This window comes from Gobio gobio (assembly GCF_949357685.1).
Source record: "Gobio gobio genome assembly, chromosome: 24".
Taxonomy (NCBI): Eukaryota; Metazoa; Chordata; class Actinopteri; order Cypriniformes; family Gobionidae; genus Gobio; species Gobio gobio.
Genome location: NC_137120.1, coordinates 10,329,542 through 10,346,726, shown reverse-complemented (window position 1 = coordinate 10,346,726; position 17,185 = coordinate 10,329,542). Strand labels below are relative to the sequence as shown.

The 17,185-nt window shown below is 40.0% G+C and overlaps 1 protein-coding gene across 1 annotated transcript in view; it reads left to right on the top strand.

Annotated features, from left to right (window-relative positions):
* LOC307120119 (uncharacterized protein) overlaps positions 1–2,430 on the top strand; it is a 51,561-nt gene extending 49,131 nt beyond the window's left edge. Inside the window, exon 5 of the mRNA XM_079806993.1 lies at positions 520–2,430. Coding sequence (XP_079663119.1) covers positions 520–537 — 18 coding nt within the window. The 3' untranslated portion in view covers positions 538–2,430. The remainder of the gene's footprint in view (positions 1–519) is intronic.
* Positions 2,431–17,185: the final 14,755 nt, after the last annotated feature.

Genomic DNA, 17,185 nt, shown 5'->3' with positions numbered 1-17,185 from the left:
CGGTGTAAAGTCACTGCAGAGGTAGGTGTCGGTGATGATCCTCAGCTCTCCATCAAGGCTGCTGTTCACAAAATTAATCCACCTCTTCGTCGTTTTTGTTTTATAAGCTGTTATGTAAGTTGTTGACTATAGTAACTAACAGTACTAACAGTAACTCGCGATCGAACTTTTGCGAATGTGCTCTAGTTATGATCGTGTTAGGGGAGGAGCCAGGCTCGGTGGCTCCAGTGCGTCATGGAGCCACCGTTTTAGCCCCGCCCAGAAAATCCTGAACACAGCAACGGTGAAAAACTGTTTAACGGTCTAACTTCTGAATTCAGTACTTAATAGTTCACAGTCTTTGTAATGTGTTTCAGCAATACATTTCTAACATTTATAATGTGTTTAGAAACAAATCTCAGAATTGCCTTTACAGGGACTTTAAATATTTAGAAAAACGTCTAGGGAAAAAAATCCAAGTCTCTAGTATTTTTGTGTTTGTGTTACATTTACCTTCTGTGAATCTGTGTTTTCTTACAGGAGGATGATAACTTGTGATAACTCGCCACCTGATCCGAATGCCATTTCTTTGAGGAGGAGGAAACGTCCTTGAATCAGACTCGGGCCGAGGCTGCTAATAGAACAATGTAACATTATTTATATTATTTTGATACTACATTGAAAGGGACTGTCGTGGAAATTCTCAATACGGAAATCTGACTTCACCACAGACCATTCAAACAATTCCCAGTTATTAATATAAACTAATACAATACTACAGTAGGCCTACCTTCAGGGTAATTCCCGTCCCGAATATAATACAATACAATGCAGTTTCTTGTCATTTGCACTGTAATGCTGATCTGGTTTGACATCAGTTATTTTGTCCGTCTGTTTACATCCTCTTATATCTGATAGAACTGACTGTGTTTCCATGATTACCTCAACCAGATGGGCATTATTTTACTCACACACACGGACCGTCTGCTCTACTGATACTGTCAGTTTTTTACTGGTGGTGTTGCTGTTACTGGAGAAGACTGGTATCACCCATGTTTATAGTTTAAACACTAACAGAATCATTCACCTTCATCAGAAAACACTCTCCAGCACCTACACTGGAAACAAAACCAGCTTCAATAAGCTTGAAAATTAATTGATTTATTAATAGGGGTGTAAGAAAATATTGATACACGTGAATATCGCGACATTGGCGATACTGTATCTGTATAAAAGGCTCCTGGGACTTCTAGTTTGATAGTTACTGTAGAGTGCAATTCATGATGCTTCCAGTAGGAGGCATTGTTGATATCGTTCGCTGCCTGCTGTGTCATTGTAATAGCCTGACAAGCCAGACACACATCAAGATGTTGGGTCTGGAAACTCACCATTGACAGGGCTCAATCCGAGGGGCGGGATAAACGGTTGTCTTTCATATTCCCTCTGCACCCAATTGGATAGCGCCATGAGCGCCACAACCAACCAGAGCAAAGAAGAAGGTGAAGCCGAGCTAACGTTAGTTGATAGACTTTTGGCGTATCCTGTCGGCAAAACTTCGAACACATCTTCTTTTCTTAAGAATGACTTCAGTGCCATTCTTTTCTCAAATAAAGCTTAACTCCAAGCTTTCCAGAGTCGCGGCCAAAGCCGATTCAAAAGGCCGCTGTTCATCAGCTTCTTTGTTTACGAGTAGCACGCAGAACCTCCGCAACTCTGCCGTGACGTGCCGTCATTATGTTAAGCCCGCCCACCGACTCTACACACGCTGTGATTGGCCTGACCAGAGTTTGGTTTTTCCAGCTCTCAGGTCTACCGAGAGTTGCTAGACTACACTCGCGGCAAAACACATTTTCTGCCGCTAGGGTGTGTCTAGATTTCTAGGCTATCATTGTATATTACTTAGAGAACGGCAGCTGGGCACCTAGAAGTTTCTTCCTGCCTGTTATTTGGATGTTTGTTGCCGTTTTGGTGTCCAAAGTGTTAGTAAATAACCATAAAGTAAGTTTATTTTGATTTCTCCATGTTTCAACTGTGTTTTAAGTGTATTATTGAGCTTTGTGTACTTCTATGATGTGCATGCACGGACATGTAGCGATCCACGTGAGCTCGCTTGACAAATAAACAAAAGTAACGTGATTTCTGCTGAAGTTAAATGTTACAGTTTACGTTGTATGTTTGCAATTGGTTAAATAATGACCCTTCAGACGGATTAATGCATATTATTTGCCTTTTATGATGTTATTTTGGTAAATCAGATTCTTTATTTATGCATCTAGATTCATTAATATATATAGGCTATATATTAATGCCAAAGTCTTTTGTGTGACCAGACCAATAGTAATATTGTCTTTAATTGCTCATCCTCTGTATATTTAGTGCTTTAACAGTTATTTAAAGGTGTTAATGTAATATGGTTTGTTATTTTTAGACTTCATCTTCAAAACACTTTGGAAAGAAGCCCCAGTCTCCTCATTATTTGTGTCCTGACTGACACACAGGGTTGTATACTGCTCACAATTAGACCCAGAGCCTAGCAGTCTCCATTCCTCTCCAACAGTATCGATTCTCAAAAACACTGTCTCGATATTTATATATTTATTTATTTACATTCAAGATTCGTGGCTTTGTGTTCGGTTAAAACCACAGACTGTATGAAACCAAACCGCTATGGCAGTGTTATCTCAGAACGTAACTGACGCGCAGCCGGAGAAGCACAAGGTGAAGATGCGTGCATCGCTAGTGTTTGCATTAGCAAACCCAGCTCACAAGACGATAGAATTATTCCGCTCCCGCGGTATACAGATCTGAAGTGTGGAATTATTTTGGCTTCAGCTATAAAGAAGCCACTATGGAAATCGAGTCATTTTGTTTGCAAAATACAGGTGCTGGTCATATAATTAGAATATCATCAAAAAGTTGATTATTTTATTAATTCCATTCAAAAAGTGAAACTTGTATATTATATTCATTCATTACACACAGACTGATATATTTCAAATGTTAATTTCTTTTAATTTTGATTATTATAACTGACAACTAAGGGAAATCCCAAATTCAGTATCTCAGAAAATTAGAATATTACTTAAGACCAATACAAAGAAAGGATTTTTAGAAATCTTGGCCAACTGAAAAGTATGAACATGAAAAGTATGAGCACGTACAGCACTCAATACTTAGTTGGGGCTCCTTTTGCCTGAATTACTGCAGCAATGCAGCATGGCATGAAGTTGATCAGTCTGTGGCACTGCTCAGGTGTTATGAGAGCCCAGGTTGCTCTGATAGTGGCCTTAAGCTCTTCTGCATTGTTGGGTCTGGCATATCGCATCTTTCTCTTCACAATATCCCATAGATTTTCAATGGGGTTAAGGTCAGGCGAGTTTGCCGACCAATTAAGAACAGGGATACCATGGTCCTAAAACCAGGTACTGGTTGCTATGGCACTGTGTGCAGGTGCCAAGTCCTGTTGGAAAATGAAATCTGCATCTCCATAAAGTTGGTGAGCAGCAGGAAGCATGAAGTGCTCTAAAACGGCTGCATTGACCTTGGACCTCAGAAAACACAGTGGTCCAACACCAGCAGATGACATGGCACCCCAAACCATCACTGACTGTGGAAACTTTACACTAGACCTCAAGCAACGTGGATTGTGTGCCTCTCCTCTCTTCCACCAGACTCTGGGACCCCGATTTCCAAAGGAAATGCAAAATTTACTGTCATCAGAGAACATATCTTTGGGCCACTCAGCGGCAGTCCAGTCCTTTTTGTCTTTAGCCCAGGCGAGATGCTTCTGACGCTGTCTGTTGTTCAAGAGTGGCTTGACACAAGGAATGCGACAGCTGAAACCCATGTCTTGCATACGTCTATGCGTAGTGGTTCTTGAAGCACTGACTCCAGCTGCAGTCCACTCTCTCCCACATTTTTGAATGGGTTTTGTTTCACAATCCTCTCCAGGGTGCGGTTATCCCTATTGCTTGTACACTTTTTTCTACCACATCTTTTCTTTCCCTTTGCCTCTGCTTGGACACAGAGCTCTGTGAACAGCCAGCCTCTTTTGCAATGACCTTTTGTGTCTTGCCCTCCTTGTGCAAGGTGTCAATGGTCGTCTTTTGGACAACTGTCAAGTCAGCAGTTTTCCCCATGATTGTGTAGCCTACAGAACTAGACTGAGAGACCATTTAAAGGCCTTGCAGGTGTTTTGAGTTAATTAGCTGATTAGAGTGTGGCACCATGTGTCTTCAATATTTAACCTTTTCACAATTTTCTAATTTTCTGAGATACTGAATTTGGGATTTTCCTTAGTTGTCAGTTATAATCATCAAAATTAGAAGAAATAAACATTTGAAATATATCAGTCTGTGTGTAATGAATTAATATAATTGTGAAGAGGTTCGATGTAAATGGGTGAGGAAAGGAAGAAGGCGGGGTCGGCGTGACTGGGACTGCACTTAATTTATTACTCAGAACAGGTTCAAACATAAAGCACGCACGAGGGCGTTCAGCTCAGAACAATCAAAACACTCAATTTTCAATATTTCACTCAGTTTCAGCTTTAACACTCTTTCTCCCTCTGGCAGAGCTGCAGTCCCAGTCCAGATCTCTCACTCCCAACTCTCTCCCCGCTGCAGCTTATATGCAGTCTATCCATGCCAATTACTGCAATCAGACACAGGTGTTACTCATCTGCACTTGACCTACTTACTCACCACTCGGCTCGGCTCTCTCTCTCCCGCTACAGACCTTGCAAAACCACCCTCCGCCACAATAATAAAAAAAAAAACCTCCGCCACAATAATATACAAGTTTCACTTCTTGAATGGAATTAGTGAAATAAACTTTTTGATGATATTCTAACTATATGACCAGCACCTGTAGGCTAACTTAAAATCCAATAGGCCTACTCGGGAAACGCATTGAATCTGAGAGCTCGCTTAACATCCTGACGTCATCCGCGCTGCTTAGAAGCGTTTCAATAGAATATACAGCAAGTTTTCCTCTCAGTAAAAAAAATAAACACAAAATTGACAGAGGTGGCAGCAGAACGAAAGCATCTGATCATAGCGATGTGGATATGGATACACCAGCTCTGCAGTTCAGTACTACTTTAAATAGCACTTTATACAATAGACTGCTTTAAAGCAAACAGCTTTACAGTTTTAAATATAAAACAAACAGTCAATGTCTTGTTGTTACGGGTGAGCTCAGGCAGGTAGACAAGGAGAGGCAGAGGAGTATCTCAATGGTTGTTTACTCAGGGTAACAACAGAAACACATACAGGGATCATATCATGGAACAGGATAACAGGTAGCATAACGGTGACCGGACAAAGACAGTGAACAAGAGGAACTTAAATACAAACACAGATGACTGACTAACGAGGGGCACAGGTGATACAGATGATAACGAACTACACACAGCTGAACAGAACTAGACTAACGAGGGTAACAGAAAGTGGCGGGAAAGAGAACAAAGGAACGTGTGACAAATGCAAACAACACGACAGACACAAAGATATGTAACACTTGTCAGGTTTTATGCATATGTTTGTGTTCTTTATTCTTTTAAATTAGATCTTTCTATAAAAAAAAACAATATATTGACTTTCTTACAATATTGCAATACGGTATATAACAATATATCGTATCGTAACCCCTGTATCGTGATTCGTATTGTATCGCCAGATTTTTGGCGATACACAACCCTATTTATTAAAAGGTTAGTTCACCCAAAAATGAAAATGATCCCATGATTTACTCACCCTCAAGTCATCATGACATTTTTCTTTCAGAAGAATACAATTGGAGTTATAATTAAAAAGTCCTGGTGAATTGTTGTTTCGTTCATAAGTCCATAAAAATGCATCCATCCATCATATAACTGCTCCACACGGCTCCGGGGGTTAATAAAGGCCTTCTGAAGTGAAGCGATGCGTTTGTGTGCGAAAAATATCCATATTTTAAACTTTATAAAGTAAAATATCTAGCTTCTGCCATATCGGAAAAAAGCATAACTGGTGTGCAGTGTTGTCAGACGTAGAGTAAGCATTTTGAACTGCGAGAGGCACTATACTTTCTCCGTAAGTTTAATACAGAAAGCAATCTGGTGGAAGCTAGATGTTTAACTTTATAAAGTTTTAAATATGGATTTTTTTTTTATTTGTCTGAAAGAAGAATGTCATATACTCCTAGGATGACTTGAGGGTGAGTAAATCATGGGATAATTTTCATTTTTGGGTGAACTAACCCTTTATGTTGGTGAAACCCTTTGCTGAGAGTATTTATTATGCATGTAACTGGATGCATATGTGATATGGGCTGCATTAAAATGTTTAGTCTTCCCTGAAGTTGTGAACAAACCTCCTTTCATTTTACGAGGTGCTGATTTGTTCTTCCATTTTATCTGTTGGCATGTGAGGAGGTGAAGACCTGTCGTGTTGTCCATGTATTTTTTCCATCTTGTGTGTCTTTATTCAGCTGTGAGTGTCCAGTGTGAATTTTTTATTTTATTTTATTTTTTAAATTATTGTATTTTGCTGTTGTGTTAGTATTGTAGACACTGTTTGATGGCAGCCAGTCCAGCCTTCAGCTTTAGATTTGCCTTGTTCCTTCTTCTGGATTTGTCCATTAATTTGCTCATTAATTTGTAAATAAAAGAAAAATTGTTTGTGTCAAAGTTAATATAGGCAAGGCAAGGCAAGTTTATTTATATAGCACATTTCATACACTATGGTAATTCAAAGTGCTTTACATCACAAAACAAAAGTAAGGAAAATTAAAACATAAAAGGAATTAAAAGAGATACAATGATACAGTTATAAAAGGAATTAAAAGAGTAAAATATAATATTTAGATACATTTCTCATCTGGCAAAATATTTCAGAATAATTGAAGTTTGTCTCTTGTATTTAATTCATTTGCGCACTTGCTCTGGGACTTCCCCATACTGGTTGTCTCTTTCTCTGTAGAACTCTTTCGGCACGTCTAAATAGTTTGTCGGAAAAGTTTGCCAGCAGATCCAATCTTTCTCCTAAAAATGGCCAGGCAGAGCTGGACTATATCAGTCCACGCTCCGATTAATCTCCGCTTAATCTATGGTAAACTCCTCAGAAAAGCCTGTGCCAAATATTTATTTAACAAACATCAATAATGAATGTTTTACATTTTCTTTTTTAGTAAGACAAATATTGTTTCTTGGACTGAATATGTTTGGACCTTTTCCTTTCTGTATTCCTTACTTTTACATCAGCCAAGGGAAAAAGCGCCTTGAAGTAAAATCCACATACCATTTTCTTTTCTCAAACAAGGATGTGAACTTGAGAAATCTTTGTGTGTTTATGTGATAAATTGTATTAAACACATATCATTCATAACAGCTGGAATCTGTGTGTCTCTAAAATATGTTTGTGTTATCAGAAATAAGTAAGTTAATATTGAATCATTGAGTTATAAATGGTTTCAACACTGATGCACTACTTTCAGTAGCAAGCAACTTTATCATGGTTGCACTTTAGTGTATAAAAGTATATGTTAAAGTGTACATGTTTAGTATAACATCATATATCAGTAGTAAACTTAGTAGCAAAACTAGCTTACAACTACGTCCTCATTTGTACTACATGTATTACAAGTGAACTTTTAGGTATACTAGTAGTTTACTATTCTAATACTAGTACATATTTTTTTAGTTTATGATATTAACTAATGAACCTTATTGTAAAGTGTAACCGCATTTTTGTATTGTTTAACGTGTGTTATTGATTTTTTTTATGCCAACGAACAGAGAGAGTTGAAAGGCACTGCATGTAAAAAACCAAAAAGCTACAAAGTAAATGCCGACCCATAGCTTGTGTGGCACTCTTAAAACCAATAACAGTAACTACACTGTAAACCCTAACACTCAAAATACTTAATTGGTTTGAGTAGGACAAACTTAAAGTCCCTGTAAAGTCAAAATTAAATATGTGTTCTGAGTTTGTCACACCACAGACAAATGTGTTATTAACCACCCAGCCAAATTCGAATCATAAAAAAATCTGCCAAGTAAATAAAATAGCTTATCAAAATCTTAAAAAATAAGCAGCATTCTCTGCTCTCAAATGACCATTATTTCAATTAAATTAGATAGCTTTAAGGAAAGAAATATGACTATTTGTAAAATAAATTTGTTTTTAAAAGAGGTTAGGAAATTATCTTTACCATTTCACATGGGTTTGATTTAGATTCAGATAGATGGTCAGTTTACGCCCATATGGTGCAACTTACCCAACCTAACCTGGGGTAAATTGAGCCACATGAACACTTATTTTCAGTCATATTTTAGACCCCTTTGCCATAAATGTATTTTGATAATTTAAAATGATAGGAAACATCCTGAATTTTCCTTTCTTCTGCCTAATTTTCTCTTATCTTGACTACATAAGTAAGAAATGGCTCGTCTTACCCTACTTTCTCCCTACCGTACTCAGGGAGTAGGGAGCAGTGAACACTGTGTAGGGACCCTGTTGAATGGAACGTAGATTCTAAAGGCTAAATTTGTCCACAACCCATTGTGCTTTGTAGGAGGAACTACAAACACGAGTAAAATATGTTAAATAACTAAAAAAAAATGGCGGATAAGCGCGAAAGACGGTGAGAGGTTTAGATAAAGGTTTGAGTGACTAATCAAATTTTAACCTGATAAACTATATATGATAACTAATCCGTGTTATATTTCATATGCAATAACAATGTGGACTTTTTGTAAAGATCCGTTTGGCTATTAAAACATTTAAATGCATCATTATACATTAATATGAGTCTCTGGATGAAATTGACCCGCGACTGCAGATCAATGTGCTACTGCATTTAGGAAATGAAATTAAATAAAATGTGGAGGGTTGTGTGACAGGATGATTGACAGGCCAGTTTCCCAGTAGAAAATCCAGCTAATACCAGGACCAGTCGGACCTGGATGAGCTGGTGGACCAGTCATGAACAAACAAACAAAATTTGATTATGGTTTGATTATGATACCTGTAGGCATAATAGGCCAAAGATAAGATGGCCAATTTATTTTTAATTTGTTTTATTTTACTTTTTTTGTTTTCATTTATTTTAAGTTATATTGTGCTTTGTTTGTATAATGTCTGCTGGAATGCTAACAATTTTAAATTGTAGTTTTGTAATTTATTTATTTTTGTTTTGTAATTTATTTTAAAAGCAATACAAAATAGTAAAAAAGCTAATTTATGCAATGATGAAAAAATATGCCAAATAAATAATAAAAAAAAAAGAAAAAACACGTTCGGTGTTCAGCTTCGGCCAAGTGCTTTTTTATTATTTGCTTCGGGCCAAGAATTTTCATTTCGGTGCGTCCCTAGGACAATCCTAAGGGCCCATGCACATTTGGGGCCCCAGAGATCGGTATTATTAGTAGTAACAGTAGGCTACTAGTAGTAATGTAATATAAATTATAAATGTACAGTCTTCCAAAGAGTAACAAATAAAACAAAATTATGGCTTATTTCTGCATCCGGCAAAACGCTCCACTCATGAACCGCTCATGCTCACCATTAAAATGTAAAGCGACGTTCGCTCAAATCCCGTTCTGACAGGAAATGTATAGGCTATACTTGTGTTAGCCATTAAGAAAAGGTATTTAGTTTCATATTTAAGTTTAAATAATATAATGTTTTTTTATGTCATCTATGTTGATTATGAAAAGTGAACATCATGAGATAGGACACATCATAAGAATCACAATATGTCAGGAGACATGGAGTGGGTCAGAAATGATTTTGACGACTTCATTAATAAAAGCGTTTAGTCGACTAGTGGCTTAAATGAACAACTACTAGTCTAGTAGAAAAAACTTGGGGCAGCCCTACTTATTCAAACCAGCATGTCACAAAGGGCATTCTGGGTTGAGCAAGCAGAGCTTAATAGGTCAGTATTATTAAATTACAGACAAAGATTTTGGATAGCCAGGTTGGCTTGTATGTTTGGTGCGGTAGGGGGCCCAACCTCATATTCTTTCATAAGGCCCAAAATTTCAAGCGGTGCCCCTGTCTTTTGAACAATGTTGCTGGGCAATTTTGTTGAGCGATGTTGCTTGGGTGCTTTCCCATTGAGAATGGGCAACAAATTTCGATTTAATGTATCCAGGTCTAAAGTATCCAGTATATGTTGGCTATCCTCAACGAGAAAGTGATTATTTAAAATGAAGTGAAAGTGAAATTAATGACAGAAATGTCATTCTTGGGTGAACTAACCCTTTAATCTTACAGGTTAATATTGGTGAAGGTGTAGTAATACATTGTCAAAAATGGAACCAGATACAGCTGAATATAAAAGACAGCTTGTTTGTGAAAGAGCTGACAGTGTGCATCTGGGGAACAAGCACACTGGCCAACCGCAGCCTAGAAGGGAAAAGTTGCCCCACCACAAAATCCAATCCTAGGCCACTACTGACACCTCACAAATATAGAACACTAAAAAGTAAGTGATGTGTCAAATGTAGAAAATTATGTTCAGGGCTCAACATTAACGCTTGTCCAGATCAAAAAGAGAATTGTACTTGCCCGACCGGACAAGTAGCCTGATTATTATTAAACTAACACAACTGCATTCGTCTTGCGGGAGAACATTGTAGCCGGAGCTACTTCTCTCTGTTTATGTCGAGTCACGCAGGGACTGTGCAACTCCACAGAGGTTTCTACCAGACCGGTCTAAAATAGTCAAAATATGAACACTTACCATAGTGATTCTGGGTAAGGCAAAAACATGGTTTGGAAAATGGATTCATGGTGTACATTCTCATTATATAATATTTCTCTAAATTTTGAACACAAAAAAAGTTACGGACAGCAGCTTTAATATTAAGTTACTTACATTTCAGACACAATAGTGACTAGTGTTTTTATTTCACCAACAAAAATAGTTCCAAACAAAGATCACCACAGAACTATTGCACATTCTCAAAGCAACACTCAGTGGTGTTTTGTTACTGAATGAGTGTTTTGAATTGGTTGAATGAATGACTCAATGACTCAGTGCCGCCACCTATATTCATGCTTAATAGTGTCATTGCATTTTTTCCAACATTTCCTATTTGTATTCAAAAATGTATTTAAAACATCTCATAACATAATTAATCGCAGTTGTAATTTTGCATTGTAAATTATTTAATTTGAGTGGTAACAGACCTATAGTGTCTCATTATAATTAAATTTATTGATCAAGTGTAAGAATTTGACATGAAAGATATGCATTTAATAAGGTAAAACTTGGTCTTTATAGAGGTAAATAATGTCCTGGGGTAAATATTTTTTTAAAAAAAATCATGATTTAAGTATTTAAAAACTAATATAACACTGTTAATATGGCTTCAGAATAACTTTGCCAAAAATGATCACAATATTTTTGAACATTTACAGATGGGGAATATATATGTGAAATGTAATAGTACGAGCAGCTGCATAGTAAACATTCCTGAGGTAAATAAAGTAAAATAAAAAAAATGACAGCACACCATCCCCTACATGAAAAAATGACAGCGCCTCAGCTGCTTCTCAACACTTTTACTTTGTTTACATATTCATACAATATGCAAATGTAACATTCATTGCCATAACCATTCATAAATACTCTGGTTTGTATAATATGAGTATAATATAATATGAATACTGTCTCAAACGCATACATAAACTCCATCGCAGAACCGTTTAAAAACTCTTCCAATGGCTCTGCTCCATCGTTCTGACTGGTGAATGGTGATGCAATCCGGTTGTTAAGTCTGATGTCACGCGACAGCGCTTCCGGGTCCAGATCTTATACCACAAGAAAAACCAAGGGGGGAATCCAGCACCCGGAAAGCGTACCTTCCATAGAGGCAGCCATTGCTAACCAAGCCATCACCTGCTGTTAGCATCCCATTGACCCCCTTTTATTTGGGGTCACTTTGACAGCGAATAACTTTACATCTGAGGCGTTTAAAGACTCCATTGCCTGCGAGCTTCTCCTCCTGTCTATACGGTAATTTCTCTACTATGCGACAGGGAGTCGCGTGGTTATGACGCTATTGTAAGCCTATTTTTACAAAAACGGCTTCTACGGGGCGATAGTGTAAGATACAAGGTAATGGAGCCTTTTATACATTGTCGTGTTTGTTTAGAAATAAACAATGGACAAATGAGTCTTTAAAGTCCTTTATAGGGCCCTATTTTAACGATCTGAAACGCAAGTGTCAAAGCGCGAAGCGCAAGTAACTTTATGGGCGGGTCTCGGCGCTGTTGCTATTTTCCCTGCGGGATAAATGGCTCTTGCGCCCGGCGCAAATCTAAAATGGGTTGGTCTGAAGTAGCTTCATTATTCATAGGTGTGGTTTGGGCGTAACGTGAATAAACCAATCAGAGCGTCAACCAACATTCCCTTTAAAAGCAGGTGCGCAAGTTCCATTATGGATTGCTATTATTATGGCGTATTTACCAGGCGCACGCCAGGAGCGGTTCACAGCCGAGGAGACTGATGTTCTTGTAAGAGCAGTGAAAGACAGAGAAGTTGTGTTGTATGGGGATGGGAGAAACCCACCCAAAATAGCGTCGGTTAAACAGGCGTGGGAGGAAATAGCCACAATTGTTTCATCAGCTGGCATCCCCAGGACGTCGCACCAGTGCCGCAAGCGCTACAGAAGACGGGGAAAGTCCAAGCTTGCCAGCATCAATCGGGCACGCCGTGTAACGGGAGGTGGATCTGCCTCTACTCAGGACCTGACGCCAGCGGAGGACATCGCTGCGTCCACCCTCACCGATTTTTTTTCCTGGTTCTTGACGGACAAACCAATTTGTCAGATGTCCTTATATACATATAGGCTATGTCTTGCCACTATTGGGCAAACAGGTCTGATCCTTAATTATTACAATTAGCCTGAATCATTTGTAAGCTAGATTTATGCCTATTTTTTCACATCTTCGTGGCACACCACAATGATTTCCGTCATCTCATGTGTTAATATTTTTTTAGTGTAACAATTTATGATTTGCAAAAATAACTGTTGCATCTGTGTAGGTTACATGAGCAAAGTGTATGCGCGTTGTGCACGCTATACATTATGGTCAAGCATGCGCCCTTAAAATAGCATAATGAACAACGCGCAACGCGCCACTGACTTTAGACTAGGTTTTTTCTGGTCAGTGGCGCAATTGTTTAATGGAACAGCAAAATAGCACCAGGGATTGTTTGCGCCGGAACACGCCTCCTTTTTTGCGCTGAACCGCCCAGGGAGCGCAAGTTCATTCACTAGTTTAGCGACGTGCTTCTGTGGAGGGAAAAGCGCGCTTTGCGCGGGTGCAAAATAGGAATGACACATGCGTCGGTGTGCAAAGTCAATTGCGCTGGGTGCAAGATAGGGCCCATAGAGTCTTTAAACGCCTCAGATGTAAAGTTATTCGGAGTCAAAGTGACGGCAAAATGAATGGGAGTCAATGGAATGCTAACAGCAGGTGATGGCTTGGTTAGCAATGGCTGCCCCTATGGAAGGTACGCTTTCCGGGTGCTGGATTACCCCCTTGAGCCTATGGGGTCGCTGTGTCCATTTTTTTTTACTGTCTATGAGAAAAACAACAAACGGTGCTAATATACATACACACACAATGTGGTGTAATACTACAAAAAAATTATAATCATAACCTTTATCTTTATCTCCAAAATTCCAGATGGACAGTGATTCATCTTTTATAAATCATAAAAATATTAATTTCTGTGATGCTGTGAGCACAGAGACTGTTGTGTAGACTGTAAATATTTAAAATATTTCACTTTTTTAAATGTTTATTGTTTAATATGAATAAATAGCGTTCATAAACGGCCGTCGATGGCATTCTCATGTGAAACGAGTTAGAGAACAGACACAACAATTTAAAACTGAACGTGTCTGCTCAATACAGCATGACCCGAATGAGCAAACATATTCGGTTACTTTCGTAACCTCGGTTCCTGAGAGAGGGAACGAGTATTGCGTTATGAGAAAACTCCTTTTCTCGAGAATATGAAGCAAAACTTTTATTTATTCAAGTGTCCATGTAAAACGCAGTGTCGCTGCACGGCAATACAACAGAGCGAGGTGCGCGCTGATTGGCCGTGCTGCGGCAACTGCAGGAACCTATGGCGAGGCGGCTGAGAGAGCGAGCCAATAAGGGTTGCTAGAAAAACCCGCCGAAAAGAGTCTACTAAATTTGCATATTGAGGCTATAAAAGACCTGTCGAGCCATAGAAATCAGGTTTTAAAAATCGACTGAAGCGATACCTGAGAAGCACAAGCACGGCGAGAAACGCAATACTCATTCCCTCTCTCATATTGTGTTATGGGAACACAATGTAAAGCGCCGTGCGTGCTAACAGACCCAGACCGGTTCGAAGAACCAGAGACACATGATAATGGGTAGTAATAAAGTCCCTGGCGAGGCCGACGAAAGGGGGCCTTTTAAGGGAAGGAGAGGCCGGATAAAATCGGGCCATATGAACACCTGACCAGACATAGTCAGGCCTTATGGTATAATGTAGCACATGCTTGTGAAACAATCTGTTCATGAATGAAGGGCAAAACTGGCCTGAGCCTAGATGGAGAGAACTCCCACTTGTAAAGCAGGAACATCCAAATTATAGAATCTAATAAAAGTGGATGGAGAGGCCCAGCCTGCCGCCGCACAGATATCTTCCATTGAAAAGCCACATGACCATGCCCATGACGAGGCCATGCCTCTAGTGGAATGGGCTTTGATGCCTATAGGGCAAACAAGATCTTTAGACTTATAAGCCAATGAGATAGCGTCCACTATCCAGTGTGACAGTCTTTGCTTCGTGACAGCACAGCCTTTAGTGCGGCCACCGAAGCAAATAAAGAGCTGATCTGACTGCCTGAAGGGGGCGGAGCGCTCTATGTATATTCTCAATGCTCTGACTGGGCAGAGCAGGCTAGCGTCTTTTTCTCCCTGCGATTCGGCAAGGCCATTAATGAAATGACCTGTGCTCTGAAGGGAGTGGAAAGCACTTTAGGTACGTACCCATGTCTTGGTTTAAGGACTACTTTGGAGTTGTTAGGCCCAAACTCAAGACAGGAAGCACTCACAGAGAGTGCGTATAGATCACCCACCCGCTTAACGGAGGCTAGTGCCAGAAGAAATGCGGTTTTGAGTGACAGGTGCTTTATGCTCGCAGACTGAAGAGGTTCGAAGGGGGGACCCTTCATAGCCTCTAATACTGTGGCAAGGTCCCATATAGGAACTGATGGGGAGAGAGGCGGGTTCATTCTCCTGGCCCCTTTAAGAAAGCGTACAATAAGCTCACTTTTCCCTAGTGATTGTCCCGCCACATGAGCGTGATAAGCTGCTAGGGCGGCAACATACACTTTGAGCGTGTACGACCCGTGTCCTCTTGGAGGAAAGAGAGAACTTCCGTCACGTCGCATGAATGTGTGTCTAGGTTTCGTGCTGCACACCAGTTAGAAAATACTGACCATTTCAGAGCATAAAGCCGCCTGGTAGCGGGGGCTCTAGCTTCAGAAATAGTATTCAGCACTCTTTCAGAGAGGTTCCCGGGTATCCGTTGATGGGCCATACATGGAGGGCCCATAGTTCGGGACTGGGATGTCAGATCTTCCCTTTCGCCTGCGTGAGGAGGTCCTTCCTCAGCGGAATAGGCCATGGGGCTGTGTCTGACAGCTGAGTCAGCTCGGAGAACCAAATCCGGTTTCTCCATGGTGGGGCTATTAAAAGCACTGTGGAACGTGTCTCTCTGATCTTTTTGATGGCCTGTGGCAGCATCGCGATCGGGGGAAAGGCATAAAGAGGGATTCTGGGCCACACGTGGGCCAGTGCATCCCTGCGTTTGGAGAAAAATATTGGGCATTGAGCATTGTCTTCTGAGGCGAAGAGGTCTACTTCCGCTTTTCCGCAGATGCTCCAGATCAACTGAATCGATTGTGGGTGTAGGGACCATTCCCCTGGCCTAATGGCGGGGACCCGGTGGCCCGTGTGCTTTGTGCTTGTAACACTGAGGGGATAGTGCTTATGCTTGGTGGCGTGCACTGTGGTGGGCGGCAACACAACACTGAATAAAAGGATATATCGCCGGATGGCGTAGTTGGAACGGCAGATGTGAAGGCGGAGTCCGGGAAGGAATCCGACGTCCTCAGGGCTGCAAGGTTCCGCTGGTTGCTTGTTGATGGCGGTGCTGTATTCCGGAGGTCAGCGATGGTGTCGCTGAAGGAGATAAAATCTGATTTCTATGGCTCGACAGGGTCTTTTATAGCCTCAATATGCAAATTAGTAGACCCTTTTCTGCTGGTTTTTCTAGTGACCCTTATTGGCTCGCTCTCTCAGCCGCCTCGCAATAGGTTCCTTCAGTTGCCGCAGCACGGCCAATCAGCGCGCACCTCGCTCTGTTGTTTTGCCGTGCAGTGGCACTGCGTTTTACATGGACACTTGAATGAATAAAAGTTTTGCTTCATATTCTCGAGAAAAGGAGTTTTCTCATAACGCAATATGAGAGACCTCTCGAAAGGGAACAGCTGACAGACAAGATGATCGAAGATTTGGTTTCAAATTGAAATGTAAAAGCGCCTATTTAAGGGAGTGTGTCATTGTATTGTTTTGTTGTTGTGTTTTTCATTACGAATAATAGGCTAATGAACCCAAAATTCAAGCAACCCGCCCCCAAATTCAAAAAAATTGCCGCTAATTCTAATCCAAAATTATATGCGCACGGCCTTAATTTCTGTCAGATCTGTGTAGGGTTTTGCTCAATATGATAATAAGTGGCAGATCAGAGGGCTTGCTGCAGTTGAATATCTAAATATCTGAATAGTCAAGTCAAGTCAACTTTATTTATATAGCGCTTTTAACAATGTAGATTGTTTCAAAGCAGCTTTACAGTGTTAAACAGGAAAATAATGCAGCATAATTTTATTCAGCTGTATAGCCATTCTGGAAAAAACGCTGATGTCATCAGTTCATTTCAATTATCATACAGTGACAGTGTGGGCTTTAGATCAATAATTAGATCAGTAATTTAGTTTAAATGGTTAATTTAGTTTATTAATTAGATTTATTTCGATGTTTAGTTGAAAAATTTAGTGTCCCCAACTGAGCACGCCAAGCCAGAGGCAACAGTGGCAAGGAAACCAAAACCCCATTAGGTGACCTAATGGAGAAAAATAAACCTTGGGAGAAACCAG